Here is a 17509-nt window from a genome sequence, read left to right on the forward strand (position 1 = left end):
TGATCCAGTTCTACAGAAGAATGATTCAGTCTGTCATCTGCACCTCTATAACTGTCTGGTTTGGTTCTGCAGCCCAACAGGACAGACACAGACTTCAGAGGATAATTAGGACTGCAGAAAAAACAATGGCTACCCACCTGCCTTCAGTTGAGGACCTGTCTACTGCACGAGTCAAAAAGAGGGCTGTGAAAATATCTACAGACCCCTCACATCCCGGACATAAACAGTTTCAACTCCTTCCCTCAAAAAGACGCTATAGAGCCCTGCACACCAGAACTAGACACAAGGACAGTTTTTCTCCAAACGCCATCACTCTACTAAACAAATAATTCCCAATAGTGTCAAACTATTTAGTAAGGCTGTATTCTTCTCATCTGTCCTAGTACCTATCTCCTTCTACTTATGAGTGTAACCATATTGCTGGTATCTTTACAATTTATTTATCTTTACAGTTTTAGTTGTTCCCAAGTAGGATTTATTAGTAACCTATGACTATTAGTAACCTATGACTATCACTAAGTGTTGTATCTTATGATTCTTGATGAACGTATTTTGTCTTTATGTACAGAGAGCTTATGCACTAAAGACAAATTCCTTGTGTGTCCAATCACACTTGGCCAATGAAGAATTCTATTCTATTCTAAAAAAGAGAGACATGACCATTTTTCACTCTGATCTTTAAGCAACTGACTCATATTCGTGACATTTGCAGTGTCTTGGGATCACGGGGCCACCTTTTGAGATCTTAGCAAATGTTTCACTTAGCCACAAAGGTTTAGGGCTCAATTGTGGTCATAAGTCAAGAATTATCTGTAAATTGGAAGGAAGTGATGCAATTCAAATTTAAATTACGCTGCACAACAACGTACCTCATTTGGCCTTTGGCTCCAAGTAGGCCGAATACCCTCCTTTGGAAACCACGGCTCATATATGGCTCCTGTGACATGCGAACTCAACATTCTAGTTTGTTCAGCAAACCACATCCTAACACAATGCCTGGAACTGGCTGTTACTTTGAGTGCTGGAAAAAGGCAGGTTAAAAAAATGTACCGAGATGTCTTTATGTGGCATTTCAACGACATTTTAAAACAACAACACAACACACACACACACACGTGGCTGAGACAATTTCACCATACGCGACCTTTATTGGTGATATCAGGGCATCATTTATGATACAGAAGTCACATCATCCCATTCTCTTCCAATTCAATCCCCTTATAAATCTGTAGCAAAAGTGCACTTTAATCTAGAACATATATATATTTTTTCCAATACTCTCTCCCTTGTTCAAGTCAGGTATTATTCGTAAAAACATTATCACCAAATATACAAAATGCAAGTTGGCCTTTTCCTATGCTGAGCAGTGTTCCCTGCCTTCCAATGGGTTGGGGTGGGGTCTTTGCCTATGGAGCAACCAGCTTCACCTACCGAAGTGGTGGGGTGGGTCTACAGGGTGAAGTGGATTAAGGATCTTTTGTGGTTTTATAACCGAAAATTCATACTGAACGCACAAACCGCCTACTAGTTGTCAACAGCTCTTTGTATTAGAGATGACCCACCTCTGAACAAAATGGGACTCTGGCATGTGGGACTGAACATAACCGCACCAGTGGCCTGCCTGAAGTAGTGAGACTGTGGAAATCGGAATTATTCATTACGTGACATTATGTGCCGTGAAGGGAAGGTCCCTGCTAACCAAAAGAAAGCAAGCAGCCGCTGCTAAGACAATCTTAGACTCTCCCTGGAGGTCCCAGCTATTCCATTTTGGGAACCTCGCTGAGGATCTGCTCTTGGAGAGAGCGCCAACTTCTTCCAGGCCTCATGGAAACCCGTAGAGCCGCTGATGCTCTGAAGGGGGCTAAGGCGAGTCTCCTTCTCGGACATGGCCTGTGGCAGGGGTCTCCAACCTTGGCCCCTTTAAGCCCAGAGGACTTCAACTCCCAGCCAGCTTTGCCTCTGGCCTTAAAGTGGCCGGGGCTGGAGACTCCTGGTCTATGGAGTTTGGGTGCTGCTGCAGAGATGCAAGGGAAAGCTTTCCAATTCAACCAACAGATATGGAGCTGAGGAAGCAAGGAAAATGTCGCGCTTTTTTGTTGCCGGCACAAGCCAGGCAAACCTTTGGAAGCAGCCGTTGGCCTGGCCTTCCAATCCCAGATTCGAGTTCAACCGTTGCTGTTTTTTGAGTTGATCCTCTTTCTTGGCAATTCCCGGCAGCAGGTGATTGTGGGAAGCTTCGGGGGACGAGAAGAGATAATTTTAGAGTTCTCTCAAACAGGAAGTCCATTCTTATTACCATTCGTGTGGACCAACAAAGCAAGCGGTGCATTCGTCAAGGCACGCCAAGGGCGGCTGGGATCAGCTGCCCTTCATTGGGGGGCGCTTGGCACCACCAGGCCTTCTGGGAGGCTGCTGGGAAGAGGGAGAAGCACCAGTGGTTCCCACAGCCCTAACTGGCTTTCAGGTCACAGCCCAATCTAAGGTTCTTAGGAGCCTAAATAATTCCGGCAGATCCTTCTCCACTGCGTATTTTTCCCCTTTTAAAAAGGCTCCGAGTTATAACGCGTATCATTGGAAAATAGACGCTAAGTTGATTTAGTCTTTATAATACTGCCTTTTCTCTCTCTCTCTTTCTCTGTTGAAGCAGCAACAGCAGCAGCAGCATAAATGTGCACTGCAAAACGAGAGGTGGAGATCTCGCAGGAGGTGATGGAAGTTAAGAGGAATTCTTTTCAAGGCATAGACAGACTTTCCTTTAAGTCCTTAACCCACCCCTGAATTGTTTTCAAGGCCAAAATCGTAATTATTATTTGAAGCTTAAACGTTTAGAGCAGTGGTGTCCATTTACATACGGCATGGCGATCCATGCTGAGAATTGCTTCTTACCTGCAAAACTGAACCCTTAACAGATCCTGGGTTTCAGCAGAGGGCACTTGTGGCTTAGAGAAGAGCTCCGAGAAACTGTTCTTTTAGTTTTTACGCTAGATGTGACCTCCAACACTTACGTCTATTTCTTTTCTGACTTCTACAGTATTGCGGTTCTGAGTCAAAATCTCTCTCTCTCTTTTTTTTTTTTTACAAAGGATTAACAGATTTATAAAGCATATAAAAATTACTTTCCAAGGAAAATTTTAAGAAAGAGACAAAGTGGAACAAATGTAGAATAAATAGTGTTATCGGAAGTAAAAGTGACATCTTTAACAAAATCATCAATCCTGTAGAAATGCTTAATGTCCTTTTTCCCATAGGAAAAAAAAGAGTAAAAATTAAAGCGCGATGCTTCCAGGATGATTTAAGCTGGCCGCAGTCTTGAATGACCGACCGAAGCTGCAACTTTCATCAACTTTCTTCTGCTTGAGTCCCAAAAGAGGACAGGGATTCAGCAAATACCGGAGGGGAAATCGTTCTGTTAGCATACAGAAAAAATGGCAATAACGGAAACCAAAGAAGAGTCTTAAGCCACGACTGAACAGTGAACGGATTTTACAATGTTACTTTAAAAATCACTTTCTTGGTTCTTGAAGAGTTAAGCAGCCAGGTTTCAAGTAGAGGTAAAAGATTTTGGAAGTTAGCAAGTATAAAATAGCCTAGAAAGAAAATCAAAGCAAAATGCATCCTTGCTCAGAATTGTTCTCTTCAAGGAAATGCACCCCTTGATTGCCCAGGATAACCGGGAGGAATCGTTTCGGCCATCACTCTGTGGTCCTTTCTGGGCACAGCCTTGATCCCTTCTTTTGTGCGCAAGGTGTCCCCCAAATGGTGGGAGTCTCAGTCTCTGGATTGGTAGAAAAGGATATACCCAGATTCTGAGTTTTTGGAAATGTCTGAGGTCAATCCATAGAATTCTTCAATTGCTTGAGCGTCGATTTTCTACAATTTAAGACAATGGAGAGAGAGAATCAGAATCAATGACAATTTCCTCCGGTCCAGCCTTTTCACGCCCTGATTTTAAGCACGCAAAGGAGCACATTCGTAGCTCGGGGTTGAAAGGAGCGGTTTCCTGGCGCTCTCTTGAGTTTGGTTGTTTTCTGGCAAGACATTTCATTACCCAAACTAGGTAACATCGTCAGAACTGGCACTAATATTCTATATACTTAAGAATATGTCCAAGTGAGTGAACACTACTACCGATATACTGCAATGAATGGAAACATGGTTTGTAAAATAGTTTTTCAACTGTAGAATTTGTTTAATAAAGTTTTTTTTTTAATTAAAAAAAAAAAGAATTAGCACTGATGAAGTTACCTAGTTTGGATAATGAAATATCTGCAAAAAAAAAACCCAACCAAACTCAAAGAGCACCAAAGGACCTCTCATGTAAGCAATTTTCGTTCCAGTTTTTATCTATGGATTAGGGGTGATACGACACCAATCTCCCAATATTTGAGGGGCTCCCACAAAGAAGAGGGGAGTGAATTTATTTTCCAAAGCACCAGAGGCCAGGACAAGAAGCAAAGGATGGAAACTAATCAAGGAGAGAAGCAACCTGGAACGAAGGAGAAATTTCTTGACAGTGAGGACAATTAACCAGTGAAGAACCAATTGCCTTCAGAAGTTGTAGTTGCTCCATCACCGGATGCTTTGAAGGAGAGACTGGACAGCTTCTTGTTTGGAATGGTATGGGGCTTCCTGTTTGAGCAGGGGTTGGACTAGAAGACCTCCAAGGTCCCTTCCAACTCTTGTTATTTTGTTCTATATTTTATTAAAATTCAGCTGACAATCAAATCATTGGCCCTGGCTCCCTTCCCCTGAGAAGGTCAGCAGAAGGAAGGGGACGGTTAACGACTGTTTCAGCGCACGCAGCCTCTTCCCAACCGGAAAGGCAGGAGTGGGGAGTGAGCGCTGATTCCCCACTGTCAGCTCTGGACAAATAGATGGACGTTAAGAAGCAAAAGACAAAGGCTCCTGCCTTTTAAATATAGTGCATTTAACCTACATTAAATATAAAACAAATCAATGAGTTAAAACAACCCACTTGCTCTTTGCTGCTATTAACGAGTCTGCTGCAAATGTAGCCGCCCGTCCTTCTGTCCAAGGGACGGGATGCATTTACCTGGCTCCACACAAAATGAGGCGGAGGGACACGGGGTCAGGATTCCGGCACTTGACCCCCATTTAAATCCCGAGTCTTGAGCCAAACGTCCCAAATGTCAAAAGGATTTCTTGGGAGTGAACATGTCCGGCACTGCCTGGGTGTAGCTGACTCTGAGGCGCATAATTCCTGAGCCTTGGAGGTGCAGTGGTTAGAGTGCACTCCTGCAAGCTACTCCTACTGCAATTTGGCGGATCGAATCCCACCAGGCTCCAGGTTGACTCAACCTTCCCTCCTTCCGAGGTGGGTAAAATGAGTACCCAGATTGTTGTGGGGCAAGAGGCTGACTCTGTAAACTGCTTAGAGAGGGCAGTAAAAGCACTGTCCATTGGTATATAAGTAAGTCTAAGTGCTATTGCTACTGCTATTCATTGTCACCCTTGACCAACCCCGGTTTTCTCTCACCCCTTGGGTATACCGTAATTCATATCCTCAAATGGGACACCTCCATAGCCCAGAGTCACCAATCAGGCTCTCTGGTTAGAATTTTGCACAGCAGAAACTTCGGTCACCTAGTGACTATCTTTGAAAACATTTATGGAATGCAGTTTTGGTTTCCAAGCTGCTGTACTGCTCCCCCCTCCCTTTCTGTTGGCAACTCTAAAAAGACCAGAGAAATATTTTATGAGTTGACACGAGGAGCTAATGTGGCCTGTGCAGGTAATCCTTGACTTATGACCACAATTGAGCCCAACGTTTCTGCTGCTAAGCGAGACACTTAATAAGCGAATGTTGCCCCGCTTTGTGAGCTTTCTTGCCCTAGTTGTAAAGTGAATCACTTGCAGTTGTTAAATTAGGAACAAGGCGATGCAGTGAATCTCTGCCTTCCCCCTAGTGACTTTGCTCTCTGGAAGGTCGCAAATGGGGATCACGTGACCGCCATAAATATGAACCATTGGCCAAGCCTCTGGATTTTGATTACCTGCCCCCAGGGGAGGCTGCAACGGCCGTAAGGGTGAAAAATGGCCATAAGTCCCTTCTTTTCAGTGACAACTGTAATTTTGAATGGTCACTAAATGAATCGAAGTCAAGGACTACTACGTAAGGCTACAGGCTTAGGGTTTTAATTCACATTCAACATTTTTCATCAGTCTAGAGCAGAGGAGGTTCCCAAACTTGGCCACTTCCAGACTTGTAGGCAGCTGTGCTGGCTGGAGAATTCTGGGCGTTGAAGTCCACAAGTCCGAAAGTGGCCAAGTTTGGAGACGCCTGGCCTAGCGAGCAAGTTTTGCTAATCCCCATAGGGATTGGTGTTGACGTCTTGGGGGGGGGGGGCACCTGATGGCCATTTGTGACCTTCCCCAGCCAGCAAAGCAAAATCAATGGGGGAAGCCTGATTCACTTAACAACTGTGTGATTCACTTAACAAACTGTGGTGATTTGCTTAACAATCGCAGCAACAACAAAAAAAAGTTGCAAAATCAGGCATGACTCAATTAACAACAATTTTGCTTAGTGACGGAAATTCTGGTTCCAGATGTCAACTCATAAAATATTTCTATGGTCTTTTTAGAGTTGCCAACAGTGGGGAGCAGTGCGGCAGTTTGAAAATCAAAAGTGCATTCCATAAATAATTTTTCCAAGATAATAAACCAGGTGACCAAAATTTCTGCCACACAAAGTTCTAACTGGAGAGTCTGATTGATGACTCTTGGCTATGGATGTGTCCCATTGGAGAATATGAGTTACGATACACCCAGGCGGCGCCAGCATGTCAACTCCCAATAAACCCCTTTTTAAGTTTTGGAAGTTTGGCTCAAGACTCATGATTTAATTGGGGCTAAGTGCCGGAATCTTGACAGCCGTTGTTGTTAAGTCAAAAAATGTCAGTTACTGTTATAGAAGGGTAGTCGCAGGATTTGGTTCAAAAAAAATCTAGATGACATCACAGCCGTCATCTAGATGTTTTTGAACCAAACCCTTTGAATATCGGTCAGATTTTTATGTACATTGCATATAAAAATTGGGAAATCTGCAGGGGCCCTGACTGAATGGTGAAAGAAAATAGGATTTATACTCTTGCAGTCATCTGGTCGTTAGCATTTTGTCTGAGAGCCGTTGAGGCCACTTGGGGGTGTATCTCTGCCCGTTGGGTCACCTGAATCAGTATTGGTCTAGCAAAGGTTTTGAATGCCCTAGTTTGCAAATCAGTATTACCAGAGGGGAAGCTTCGTAAAATTAGATTAACAATTCTTAAAGCCTTTTGGGCAATATTTGCAGTGAGCTTTGGCGCTTCGGTCATTCAATATGAGAAAGAGCGAAATCTGCTCTCAAAGTTACTTGCTTTTATCCAACAGAAACACTGAATCGCTAAGACGTTTTTCCTCCAGACCTGAGAAAACTCTTCACACTCAGCCCTGAAAAAGCAAACTGGCCCTTGTTTTCCTTCCCCAACTCATTCGTCCTAGCCATTAAAGAGAAATTAATCGGGCTGCAAAATGAACTCGCTGTCTACGCGTGAGTTTCGAGGTGGGAGCCAATCTAATATAGCTGCTTCCAATAGAGAAATGTTTAAAATTTATAGGGTAAAGCTGTAAGGTCCCACCGGGTGGGCAGAGCAACCAGCAACGTGGTGATTTATCTAACTCGTTTTATTTAGCTACCCATTTTTAAAAGCAAGAATGCTGCAAACTGTATTGTAAAAAAAGGTATGTCTTCACCACAAGATGATTCAAGGGCTTGGAGGCAAAAACTTATGAGGAACAGCTGCAGGAACGGAGTATGGCCAGTCTAGAGAAAAGAAGAACTTGGGGGGTGGATGGGTGGACATGAGAGCTGTATTCCAGTATTTGAGGGGCTGCCATTAACAAGAGGAGGTCAATCTATTCTCCAAAGCCCCAGAAGGCAGACAGAAGAGACGACAGATGGAAAATAATCAAGGAGAGAGAGGCAACCTGGAATTAAGGAGGAATTTCCTAACAGGACAATCAACCAGTGGACAGAAGTTGTGGGGGCTTCATCGCTGGAGGTGTTTTAAGAAGAGACTGGGCAGCCACTCGTCTGAAACGGTCTAGGGTCTCCTGCTTGAGCAGGGGGTTGGACTAGAAGACCTCCAAGGTCCCTTCCGGCTCTATTCGAATTAACATCAAACTCTGCAGAAATCTCCTTTTGTCTCATCCAAGACAGGAACTCTTGAATTGATTGGTTCAAAGAGGAAACGTCGCACACCTCTGCTCCCACGCGTGGAAAACATTTATCCCATCTATTGCCATCTATCGGATGACGGGATGTGTGGTAAACACAAAAAGACCGCCTGCAGGTAGAAACTGCGCAGAATGTTTGTCGCTCGGGCTGTAGGATTTCGGCAGCGGTTCGTCCTCCAAGCTTGTTGTTTAGCTCCCAGATGTTGCACTGCCAGACTAGGTCACATCTGCAGCAGGACTGCAGTTGGAGTGTTGGGTTCAGTTTTTCTTCCACTTCTATAGGTCCTGTGTGGTGTTGTGGTCAGTTGGTCACGTGGCTGGTGGTTTGTGTGGCGCAAAGTTCAACTGGTGAGGAGGTGGTTGATTCCGTCGCGGATTGGTCGTTTGGACCAAGGGTCTCCAACCTTGGCCAGTTTAAGACTGGTGGACTTCAACTTCAACAAAACTGGCTGAGGAACTCTGGGAGTTGAAGTCCACCAGTCTTTAAGTGGCCGAGATTGGAGACCCCTCCTTTGGATGGTCTGGTTTCTGACAGGATCATCTCCTGGTTCTAAGTCTAAGCAGCCAGCCTGGCGAACGAACCGTTGCCGAAAAGAAATGCAATGGGCAGGATCTAGAATGCTCCTCTTGGCTTCATCAGATTTCTTGAGCCCAACGTTTCTGTCATTAAGCGAGACAGTTGTTAAGTGAGTTCCGCCCCATTTTATGGCCTTTCTTGCCACAGTTGCTAAGCAAAACCCCTGAGGTTATTAAGCTAGTAACAGGGTTGCTAAGTTTCTCCAATGACTTCGGTTGCCAGAAGGTCGCAAAAAGTATCCCACGACTTTGGGACACGGGGACCGTCATAAATGTGAGTCAGTGGCCAAGCATCCGAATTTGGGCCACGTGACCGTGATGCTGCAATGGTCATAGGTGTGAAAAACGGTTGCAAGTCCCTTTTTTTAGAGTTTTGCCGTGGTAACTTTGAACCGTCACTAAATAAACTGTTGTAAGTCGAGGACTACCTCTAATAACCTTGTTAGCACTCTGGTGGGCTACACTGGTCATCACTTGGCTGAATACGGCTGCTCCATTATTAAATAGGGTGCAATGTGTGAGGCCTTTACACAAGAGTTCCACAACTTGGGGATTCTGGGAGTTGAAATTCATACATCTTAAAGCTTCTGTCAATCTCCTGTTGGAATCTGATTCTGAGGGGGAGGTTGAGCAGCTGACAGGGAGTGGGAGTGTGGCTCCGGTGGCTGTGGAAGAAACGGGGGAAGGGCATAGGCCGGCTGGGCATTCAGAGGAAAACCCAGGGCCCACCCCCTCTTCATCCTAGGGCATGCAGGGAGGAACGGAGAAGGGAGCAACATGAGTTACGTGGATTAAGGGGGAGGAAAGGGTCCTGATTCCCTCCATGGGCTGCATCTGGAAAAACAGGATTTAAAAGGGGTGTTTGCGCACAGCTCCTTGCTGGAAGCAAAACATGCATTATCTTTGTTTGTCGAGTCTTATCTGGGTTCTGGTGTCCTCCCAACTGTGTGTGTTTCGTTGTCTTTTGGAAGTCTGCAATTCCTTATCCTGCCCTGTCTTGTTAATTGCTGCAGTTGTGGTTTGTGTTGGTTTTTATTTATAATTTATATGTACTTTGGGGTCAGACTGAATTTCTTCCCTTTAAAAACTTTCTTGGGAGAGTTTTTTTTCTCCAGCCAATGATAACTGGACATTGGGGGGCCAAGTTGGAGGTATTAAAGGGACTTTATCTACTTTTGTGACTGTGCTGCTTTTGTGCCACGCCCCTTTGGGTCATCACAGCTTTTGGGGCTGAGCAACACGGCTTTACCCCACCCTCCATCACTGATCTACTCCCTTATTCACGTCTTCAGAATCTCTGAAACTGCCGCCAGCTTGTATGATCCTACATAGTCCGGAACCCTTTTCCTAAAGGTTCCCCTCGCACACATGTGCCAGTCATTTCCGGCTCTAGGGGGGGCTGCTGATCTCCGTTTCAAAACCAAAGAAGAGCCAGCGCTGTCCAAAGACGTCTCCGTGGTCATGGCGCTGGCAGGACTGAATGCCGAAGGCGCAGGGAACACTGTTCCCTTCCCACCAAAGGGGTCCCTATTTTTCTACTTGCATTTTTTATGTGCTTTCGAACTGCTAGGTTGGCAGAAGCTGGGACAAGGAACGGGAGCTCACTCCGTTCTGCGGTGCTAGGGATTCGAACCGCCAAACTGCCGACCTTTCTGATCGACAAGCTCAGCGTCTTAGCCACTGAACTACCGCATCCCCTTTATACATACACATATATAAAAACATATTCAAGTCTTGGATTTCTACCAGATCTTCAAAACCAGAAAATAACTGCTGATTAGGGCCCTCTATTCTCATTCCTCTAAATAAATATGCCCTTTTCCTAATTCCAACTGATTTTTGAGATTTTCGGGGGGACACCTTGTCCTCCTTGTCTACGAAACCATCTTATTGGGACACTCTTGTCCCGAGCATTTTACAGCTCCTCCTCCAAATCTCAGTAGGGAGAACAGACATCTCAAGTTTTCTGCTGTACAGGACTGTTGTTGCGTTGTGTCTCTTTGATGCCATTTGAAGGCTTGTTAGTATTGATTTATTGGGGTTGGAGCTGTTATTTGCATGATTGATTAGGAAGAGTTCGTATTTAAATTTAGGTACAAAAGCAGACGCTGAAAATAGCCTGGACCCAAAGTTATACAAAGCACTGGAACAAGAGCCCAACCTACCTCTACGATGTCGTCATCGAAGAGCAACCAAAAGCCGTGGCTCTTCACAATGGTGATATAATGTCCACGATTTGGACCACTGCAACAAAGCAGAGAGGCTAGGTTAATGCTGGATATGGGCATGCAGACTCCAACTATGGTTGTGATGACCCAGGGCGTGACACAAAAATAACCAAGTCACCAAAGTAGATAATGCTTTTAATGTCTCCAACTTGGCCCCAATGTCCAATTATCCTCAGCTGGATACCAAATTCTTCCAAAAACAGTCTACCAAGGAAAGACAAGCAGTCCGAATCCAAAGTAAAGATAGAAAGAAACAAAAAACCCAACACAAACCACATTGAAGTAATTAACATGACAGGCCAGGATGATAAACTGCAGAATTTCAAAGGGTAACGCAGCACCCACAGTTGGGAGGATGCCCAAACCCAGATAAGGCTCAACCAAGATAACATACGCTTTGCTTCCAGCAAGGAGCCGTGTGCAAACGCCCCTCTTACATCCTGTTCTTCCAGCTGCAACTAGTGAAAGGGATCAGGGCCCTTTTCTCTCCCATAAGCCACGTTGCTCCCTTATCTGTTCCTCCCTGCATGCCCTAGGATGAAGAGGGGATGGCCCTGGGTCTTCCTCTGAATGCCCAGCCGGACTGTGCCCTTCCCCTGTTTCCTCCACAGCCACGGGAGCCACACTCCCACTCTCTGGTCAGCTGCTCAACCTTCCCCTCAGAATCAGACTCCAACAAGGGCACGACAGTGGTTCCCCTATGACTTGTATCTCCAGAAGCCGCTTTGACATGAGAAGAAGTAACCCCGGAGGACTTCTGATCCCACAATCCCAAGATGGTGTTCATCCCTGGATGGTGAAGCAACGAAAAGAGTACAGGTAATCCTCAACTTATGACCACAATTGAGCCCGAAATGTATGTTGCTAAGGGAGACATTTGTTAAGTGAGTTTTGCCCCCATTTCTAAGCCACAGTCCCTGAAATTAAGTTAGTGACACAGTTGTGAAGTGAATCTGGATTCCCCATTGACTTTATTTACCGGAAAGTCGCAAAAGGGGTGTTAACTTGCGAAGCATCCCTGACCTGCTCTCGAGTTGCCATAGGCAAGGGGGATGGGAAAGCGAATTGTGCGGCTGCACCCAGGAGCTGGCATCTCAGTCAATGCAAAGCACATTCCAACTGAGACATCAAGGTCGTCTCCATGGAAACCCACAGTGGCCTTTACAACCCACGAAATTGCTTCGTTGGGGAATGTGACTGAGGACACATCTTGGGAGAGGGAAACAGAGTCAGAGGCAAAGCGCAAATTAACTGAGGTCAGAGTTGGCTCCACCTGGTCAGTGCTGGCATGAAGCTCCTAATAAATAAGTGGATTTTTTTTTTTGAAACTTGGCTTGAGGCTCATGATTTAATTAGCTCTGCTGGCTGGTGAATTCTGGGAGTTGAAGTCCACAAGTCTTAAAGTTGCCAAGTTTGGAGACCTCTGTGCTAGACTATCAGGTGCAAATCCACGACTGATAGAACAGCACCAATTATGGTTCGGTGAGCAAATCGTGGTTACTCAAATCAGGCAGGGTGTGATGTGGGGGTTCCACCTAGGGATGGGGCCCTCGAGGGGGAAAGGATGACTCTACACTACACACCTCTTCTCCCAAAACTAATTAGGGAGGTTTATAACTTGCCACCGAGAACAAAGCCAAAATGAATGGATTCAATCAACATTTGGAAAATATGCAGCTTAACCACCCGGGGCTACCGTTATAAAAAAAACCCTTAAATCATTTAGCTAAACTGCTCTAATAGCTTCTTTGTTCTAATAATAGCTGGTTTCAATTTTCTTTGTGGCAGATGAAGTTCCCATAAACAAAGCAACATTTTACATCGATCTGTTTAACTGATATACGCGTTTAAAAATGCGCACTTCAATTATACACCCAAGGTGGGAAACAATGCAAAAAAAAATTCTCTCCTGTGGATAGAAGGGACCTTTGGCCTCCTCAACATCCTCAAGCCCAATCCCATCCTCCTTCTCTACTAAAGCTATCCCAGGGATGCAGATAAAGACCACACGGGGAAACCTGGTAGAGCAAAGGTATGCAGGTAATCCTTGACTTACAACGGTTCGTTTTCTGACCATCTGAAGTTACAAATGGCACTAAACTAAGTGACATGTGACTGTTTTCATACATAAGGCTGTTGTAGCATCAGCAGCCGAATCAGAGGAGGAGGAGGTGGTGTGGGGCAACCCGGAAGCTCCAAGCAGGAGGAAGAGGGAATGGAGCTGGCAGAGGGAGACAGAGACGGAGCCTGGGCCGTCCATCAGCCCTCAGAGGGAGAGTCAACAGCCCCCCAGGTCAGGAGGTGGCTGATGAGGAAGAGGAGGAACAGCTGAGTCCAGTGCCTGATGCATGGATTCACAGAAGGCAGAGGAGAGGAGAGCAGTGGAAATCTATGGGCCGGCCCTCAGGACGGAAGAGCCACCGCTGCTAGTAGGGAGGCCCAACCCAAGCTCTGGGGATAAAAGGCAGAGGGCGGAGATGAACAGGTGTGGTAGACAACTATTCACCTCTTATGCTGGATGGACTTGTTAGCCTGCGAGATAAATGTTTTGCCGGGGTTGCCGGCATTCCTAATAAAGGAATATTTTGAGTTCACGTCAAGTGAGTTTGCCGTATTTGGAGAGCTGGGTCAGAACACACCCTCATGCGATAAAAAAATCCAGACACTCAGCAACTGACTCATGTTTATGACATGTGCAGCATCCCAAAGGTCATATGATTCTATTTGGAGACCTTCTGACAAGCAAAGTCAATGGGAAAGCCAGGTTCACTTAGCAACGGGGTTACCGACGTAGTAACCGCAGCGATTCTCTTCACAGCTTGTGGCAAGAAAGGTCATAAAATGAGTCAAGGTTCCCTTAACAGTTGCCTCGTTCAACAACAGAAACCCGGGGCTCAATTGTGGTTTGTAAGTCGAGGACTACCTATGCAAAGGCCGGACAGTAAACAAAATGGACGAAAAACGCTGCAGGATGGAATGATTTTTTTTCTTTCCTTTTCAGTGCAATGAGGGATCAGGTAAGAGGCCGTGAGATTCGGGGTCAGAGGGGACCAGCTAAGAACAATCAACAGCTGATTGAGAACAACTTTAGCTTAGAACAGGGGTCTCCAACCTTGGCAACTTTAAGCCTGGCGGACTTCAACTCCCAGAATTCCCCAGCCAGCTTTGCTGGCTGGGGAATTCTGGGAGTTGAAGTCCGCCAGGCTTAAAGTTGCCAAGGTTGGAGACCCTTGGCTTAGAATGTTCTCAAGCAGAAGGGGAAAGTTGGGAAGGTGGGGGAAAGAAACGAGAGACAAATCATAGCCCTGTCGGGAATTGCATGCAGTCACCGTTGCATCTGGATACCCCAAATGGGGAGTGCTAACCCAAACCTGTCCTTAGGTTCACATTGGGGGGAGGGGTGTGTGTGTCTCCCTGAAGTTCACCTGCAACTCAGGAAACACCAGGGGTCTGTAACTTACCTGTGACTTGGTGCTCTCTGAGCTGGAGGTTTTCTTGCAGGTGTTTCCGCTGCCGACGAGGTTAATACTATCAGTGTTAATCCTCACATTAACTGGATGATGAAACATTTGCAGGAAAACCAAGCTCGGAGAGCAACATGGACCTCCACACATCTTCCTCCACACTGCAAACCCCACTTCCTACTAGCACTGAGGACGTTACCTAGCTGGGTCGTGAAAAGTCTGCAAGAAAAGTTCAGAGAAGACCAAGGACCCTGGCAGCTGTTCTTCTCGTTTTCTCCTCCTCTCCTCTTTGCATCTCTTAATATTTGTAGCTTGGGTGTGACAGGACGCGTCCATGGTGCTCTCTGGGCCTGCTTGTTTCATGACCCTAACTAGGTAACATCCTCAGTGCTAGATTCGCTGTCCAGTTACATGCCTGGGCTGTGTACTGATGGCTCCAGTTGGGTCAGGAAACACCTGCAAGAAAACCACCAAGCTCAGGCAGCACCGAGGACCCCAGAGCGAACCTTCTCTTTGATTAGTAACACCCATGATTTTTTTTTGGGGGGGGGGTGTATTTACCTGCCGCAGTGCACCACCACAGCCACGAGATCATACATTCGGTCCGGGTTTGTAGCATCTCCTGATGTGTTGAAGAGCCGAAGCTCTAGAGGAAAGACCACGCGGTAGGAAAGCTTGGTGTATCGGTGGAGCTGGTCCATGTATTTGAACCTTTTCAGGTGCAGAGCGAGAATCATGGGCAGCTTTTTCACGCGCATCCTGGATCAAGCAAGGCAGGATCGAAGGAGAAAGGAGAAAACAAAAGGAGCTCTTACAAAACCATGCTCAATTCCACCGGGAGACTTGACGAAGGTTGGAAAAAAATACCCCCCCCCCCCCCGTGAATAAAATACCGGTAGTCCTCCACTTACGAACAGAACTGAGCCCCAAAATTCTGTTAAGTGAGACATGTGTTAAAAGTGAATTTTGCCCCATTTTGCGACCTTTCTTGCCTCTGTTGTTAAGTGAATCACTACAGTTCGTAAGTCAGCAACCCGGTTGTGCTAAGCAAATCTGGCTTCCCCGTTGACTTCGCTTATCAGAAGGTCGCAAAATGGGATCACATGACCTTTGGGACACTGCAGCCGTCTTAAGTATGAACCAACTGCTAAGTATCTGAATTTTGATCACGTGATCAAAAGTCGCAAAGGTTGTAAGTGTGAAAAATGATTATAAGTCACTTTTTTTCAGTGCCGTTGTAACTTTGAACTGTCACTAAATGAACTGTTGTAAATCGAGGACTACCTATTTTTGACACACACACACACACACACACACACAAGACAGGCAAGATTTGAAGCAGATTTCCTGGATCACGTGGCAAAGGGATGAGTTGACCGCTAAGCAAGAGCTGAATGCAAGGCAGCTATTAATTCTGACTCAAATCGACAAAAGAAATCAGAAAAAAAATTTCATTTATTTATTAACTAGATTTTTACAATCCTGCCTTTATTATTTTTTATGAATAATTCAAGGTATCAAGCATACGTAATGCTCCTTCCTCCTCCTATTTTCCCCACAACAACAACCCTGTGAGGTGGGTTGGGGCTGATTGAGAGGGGCTGGCTACGATCACCCAGCCGGCTTTTATGCCGCTTAAGGCGGGGACGAGAAGGATTGGGCCAAACTAACCCAGCCAAGTTTTATGTGCTAAGGTGGAACTAGAACTCACAGTCGCCTGATTTCTAGTTTGGTGTCTAACTACTAGATCAAACTAGGGGCCTCTTGTTCCCCCTCCCCTCTTCTTCATCAAGAAACGTCGAAGTTTGGAGCCAACAAGAGTCAAATTCTACCAGAAATACCACCTGGTCCTGTTTGTCTCTTTATTTGGTGGGATTAATTTCACGGTTTGACCCCTGAAATTCGCACGTTTATTCAGGCTCCAAGAACAGGCGGATGTCACTGCTCTGAAAAGCTCCTCGGCCCACTACAGCCCCAGAATTACTGAAGCCCCCCCGGAAGGAGAAATCAACCTTTGAACTACAGTAAGGATTGCAGATGAGTAATACTAATGTTATCTTTACATCTGCAAAGTTAATCATACAAAATAAAAAAAATTAACAGAATTATGAGGAGCAGGGAAAATTATTTAGCTACCTTCTCCTTCTCCTGTAGAAATTCATTTGGCCATTCTTCACAGGCCAGATGCTTTTGAACACACTTCAATAAACTATAACAAATGTCTCATTTTCTCTCTCTATATTTTTATTACAAAAGATACAACAAGAAGGTAAAAACCAACAAATATAGTGAGGAAGAAGTCACCCATGTCTGAGTTGGGTGGTTAGAAGGAAGGAAGGAAGGAAGGAAGGAAGGAAGGAAGGAAGGAAGGAAGGAAGGAAGGAAGGAAGGAAAAAGAAAGAACATAAACTGCAAGGTAAGAAAAAAGCTGAAGAAAAGTAACAGAAAGAAAAAAATACAAAGAAGTGGCTTCTAAAATTCTTCACAACAGTTATAAATAAAATACAGTATATATATTTCAGCCTTTCTCCACAGTTCCATCATATTACTCCTGTTTCTATAATCTGTCTTGTCATCGAAACCACAAACCACAAGTTCATTAGAAATGTGTCTTTCATAAACGACAGAAAGATCCTTTTGAACTATAAAGTGGGGGAGTTGATTAGAGCCCACTACTTCTTTCTCAGTCTACCTGTCTACCTGCCAGGCGGGTCTGCTGTAAACGTATCAAGAAGCGAAGTCCTTGGTGGCCCCCAGGTACGGAATAAAAATCGCATCTTAGCCTCACCTCTTCTGCGCTTCCTGTTTACTGCGGCACTGCTCACAGTAGTACTTGTACTCGCTGCACAGAGTCTCGGTGTTACTGAACCCTCTGCAAAGTGGAACAGATTGGAACAGAAGTTATAATTATCAGGTTTCCCAGCACTGAACAGATTTTCTCTGGGCCGTCTGTACAGAGCTGCCCCACAGGACAAAAATGCCTGTGTTTGCAGTGGGAAATGCAAA

At 45.4% G+C, this 17509-nt stretch overlaps 1 protein-coding gene across 2 annotated transcripts in view; it reads right to left on the reverse strand.

The window, feature by feature from the left end:
• Nucleotides 1-1120: 1120 nt before the first annotated feature.
• LOC113437904 (ubiquitin carboxyl-terminal hydrolase 12-like) overlaps nt 1121-17509 on the reverse strand; it is a 38318-nt gene continuing 21929 nt past the window's right edge. The window contains exons 6-9 of one of the 2 annotated variants that reach the window (XM_026703110.2): nt 17292-17375; nt 15065-15262; nt 10977-11055; nt 1121-3870 (exon numbers count right to left, since the gene is read on the reverse strand). In XM_026703110.2, coding sequence (XP_026558895.1) covers nt 3769-3870; nt 10977-11055; nt 15065-15262; nt 17292-17375 — 463 coding nt within the window. In that variant the 3' untranslated portion in view covers nt 1121-3768. Of the gene's footprint in view, nt 3871-8355; nt 8896-10976; nt 11056-15064; nt 15263-17291; nt 17376-17509 lie in introns of those variants that run through there. The other variant, XM_087940879.1, reaches the window with a different exon arrangement.

Source organism: Pseudonaja textilis, chromosome 12 (assembly GCF_049901715.1).
Source record: "Pseudonaja textilis isolate UNSWEBS1 chromosome 12, rPseTex1.2, whole genome shotgun sequence".
NCBI classification, from domain to species: Eukaryota; Metazoa; Chordata; class Lepidosauria; order Squamata; family Elapidae; genus Pseudonaja; species Pseudonaja textilis.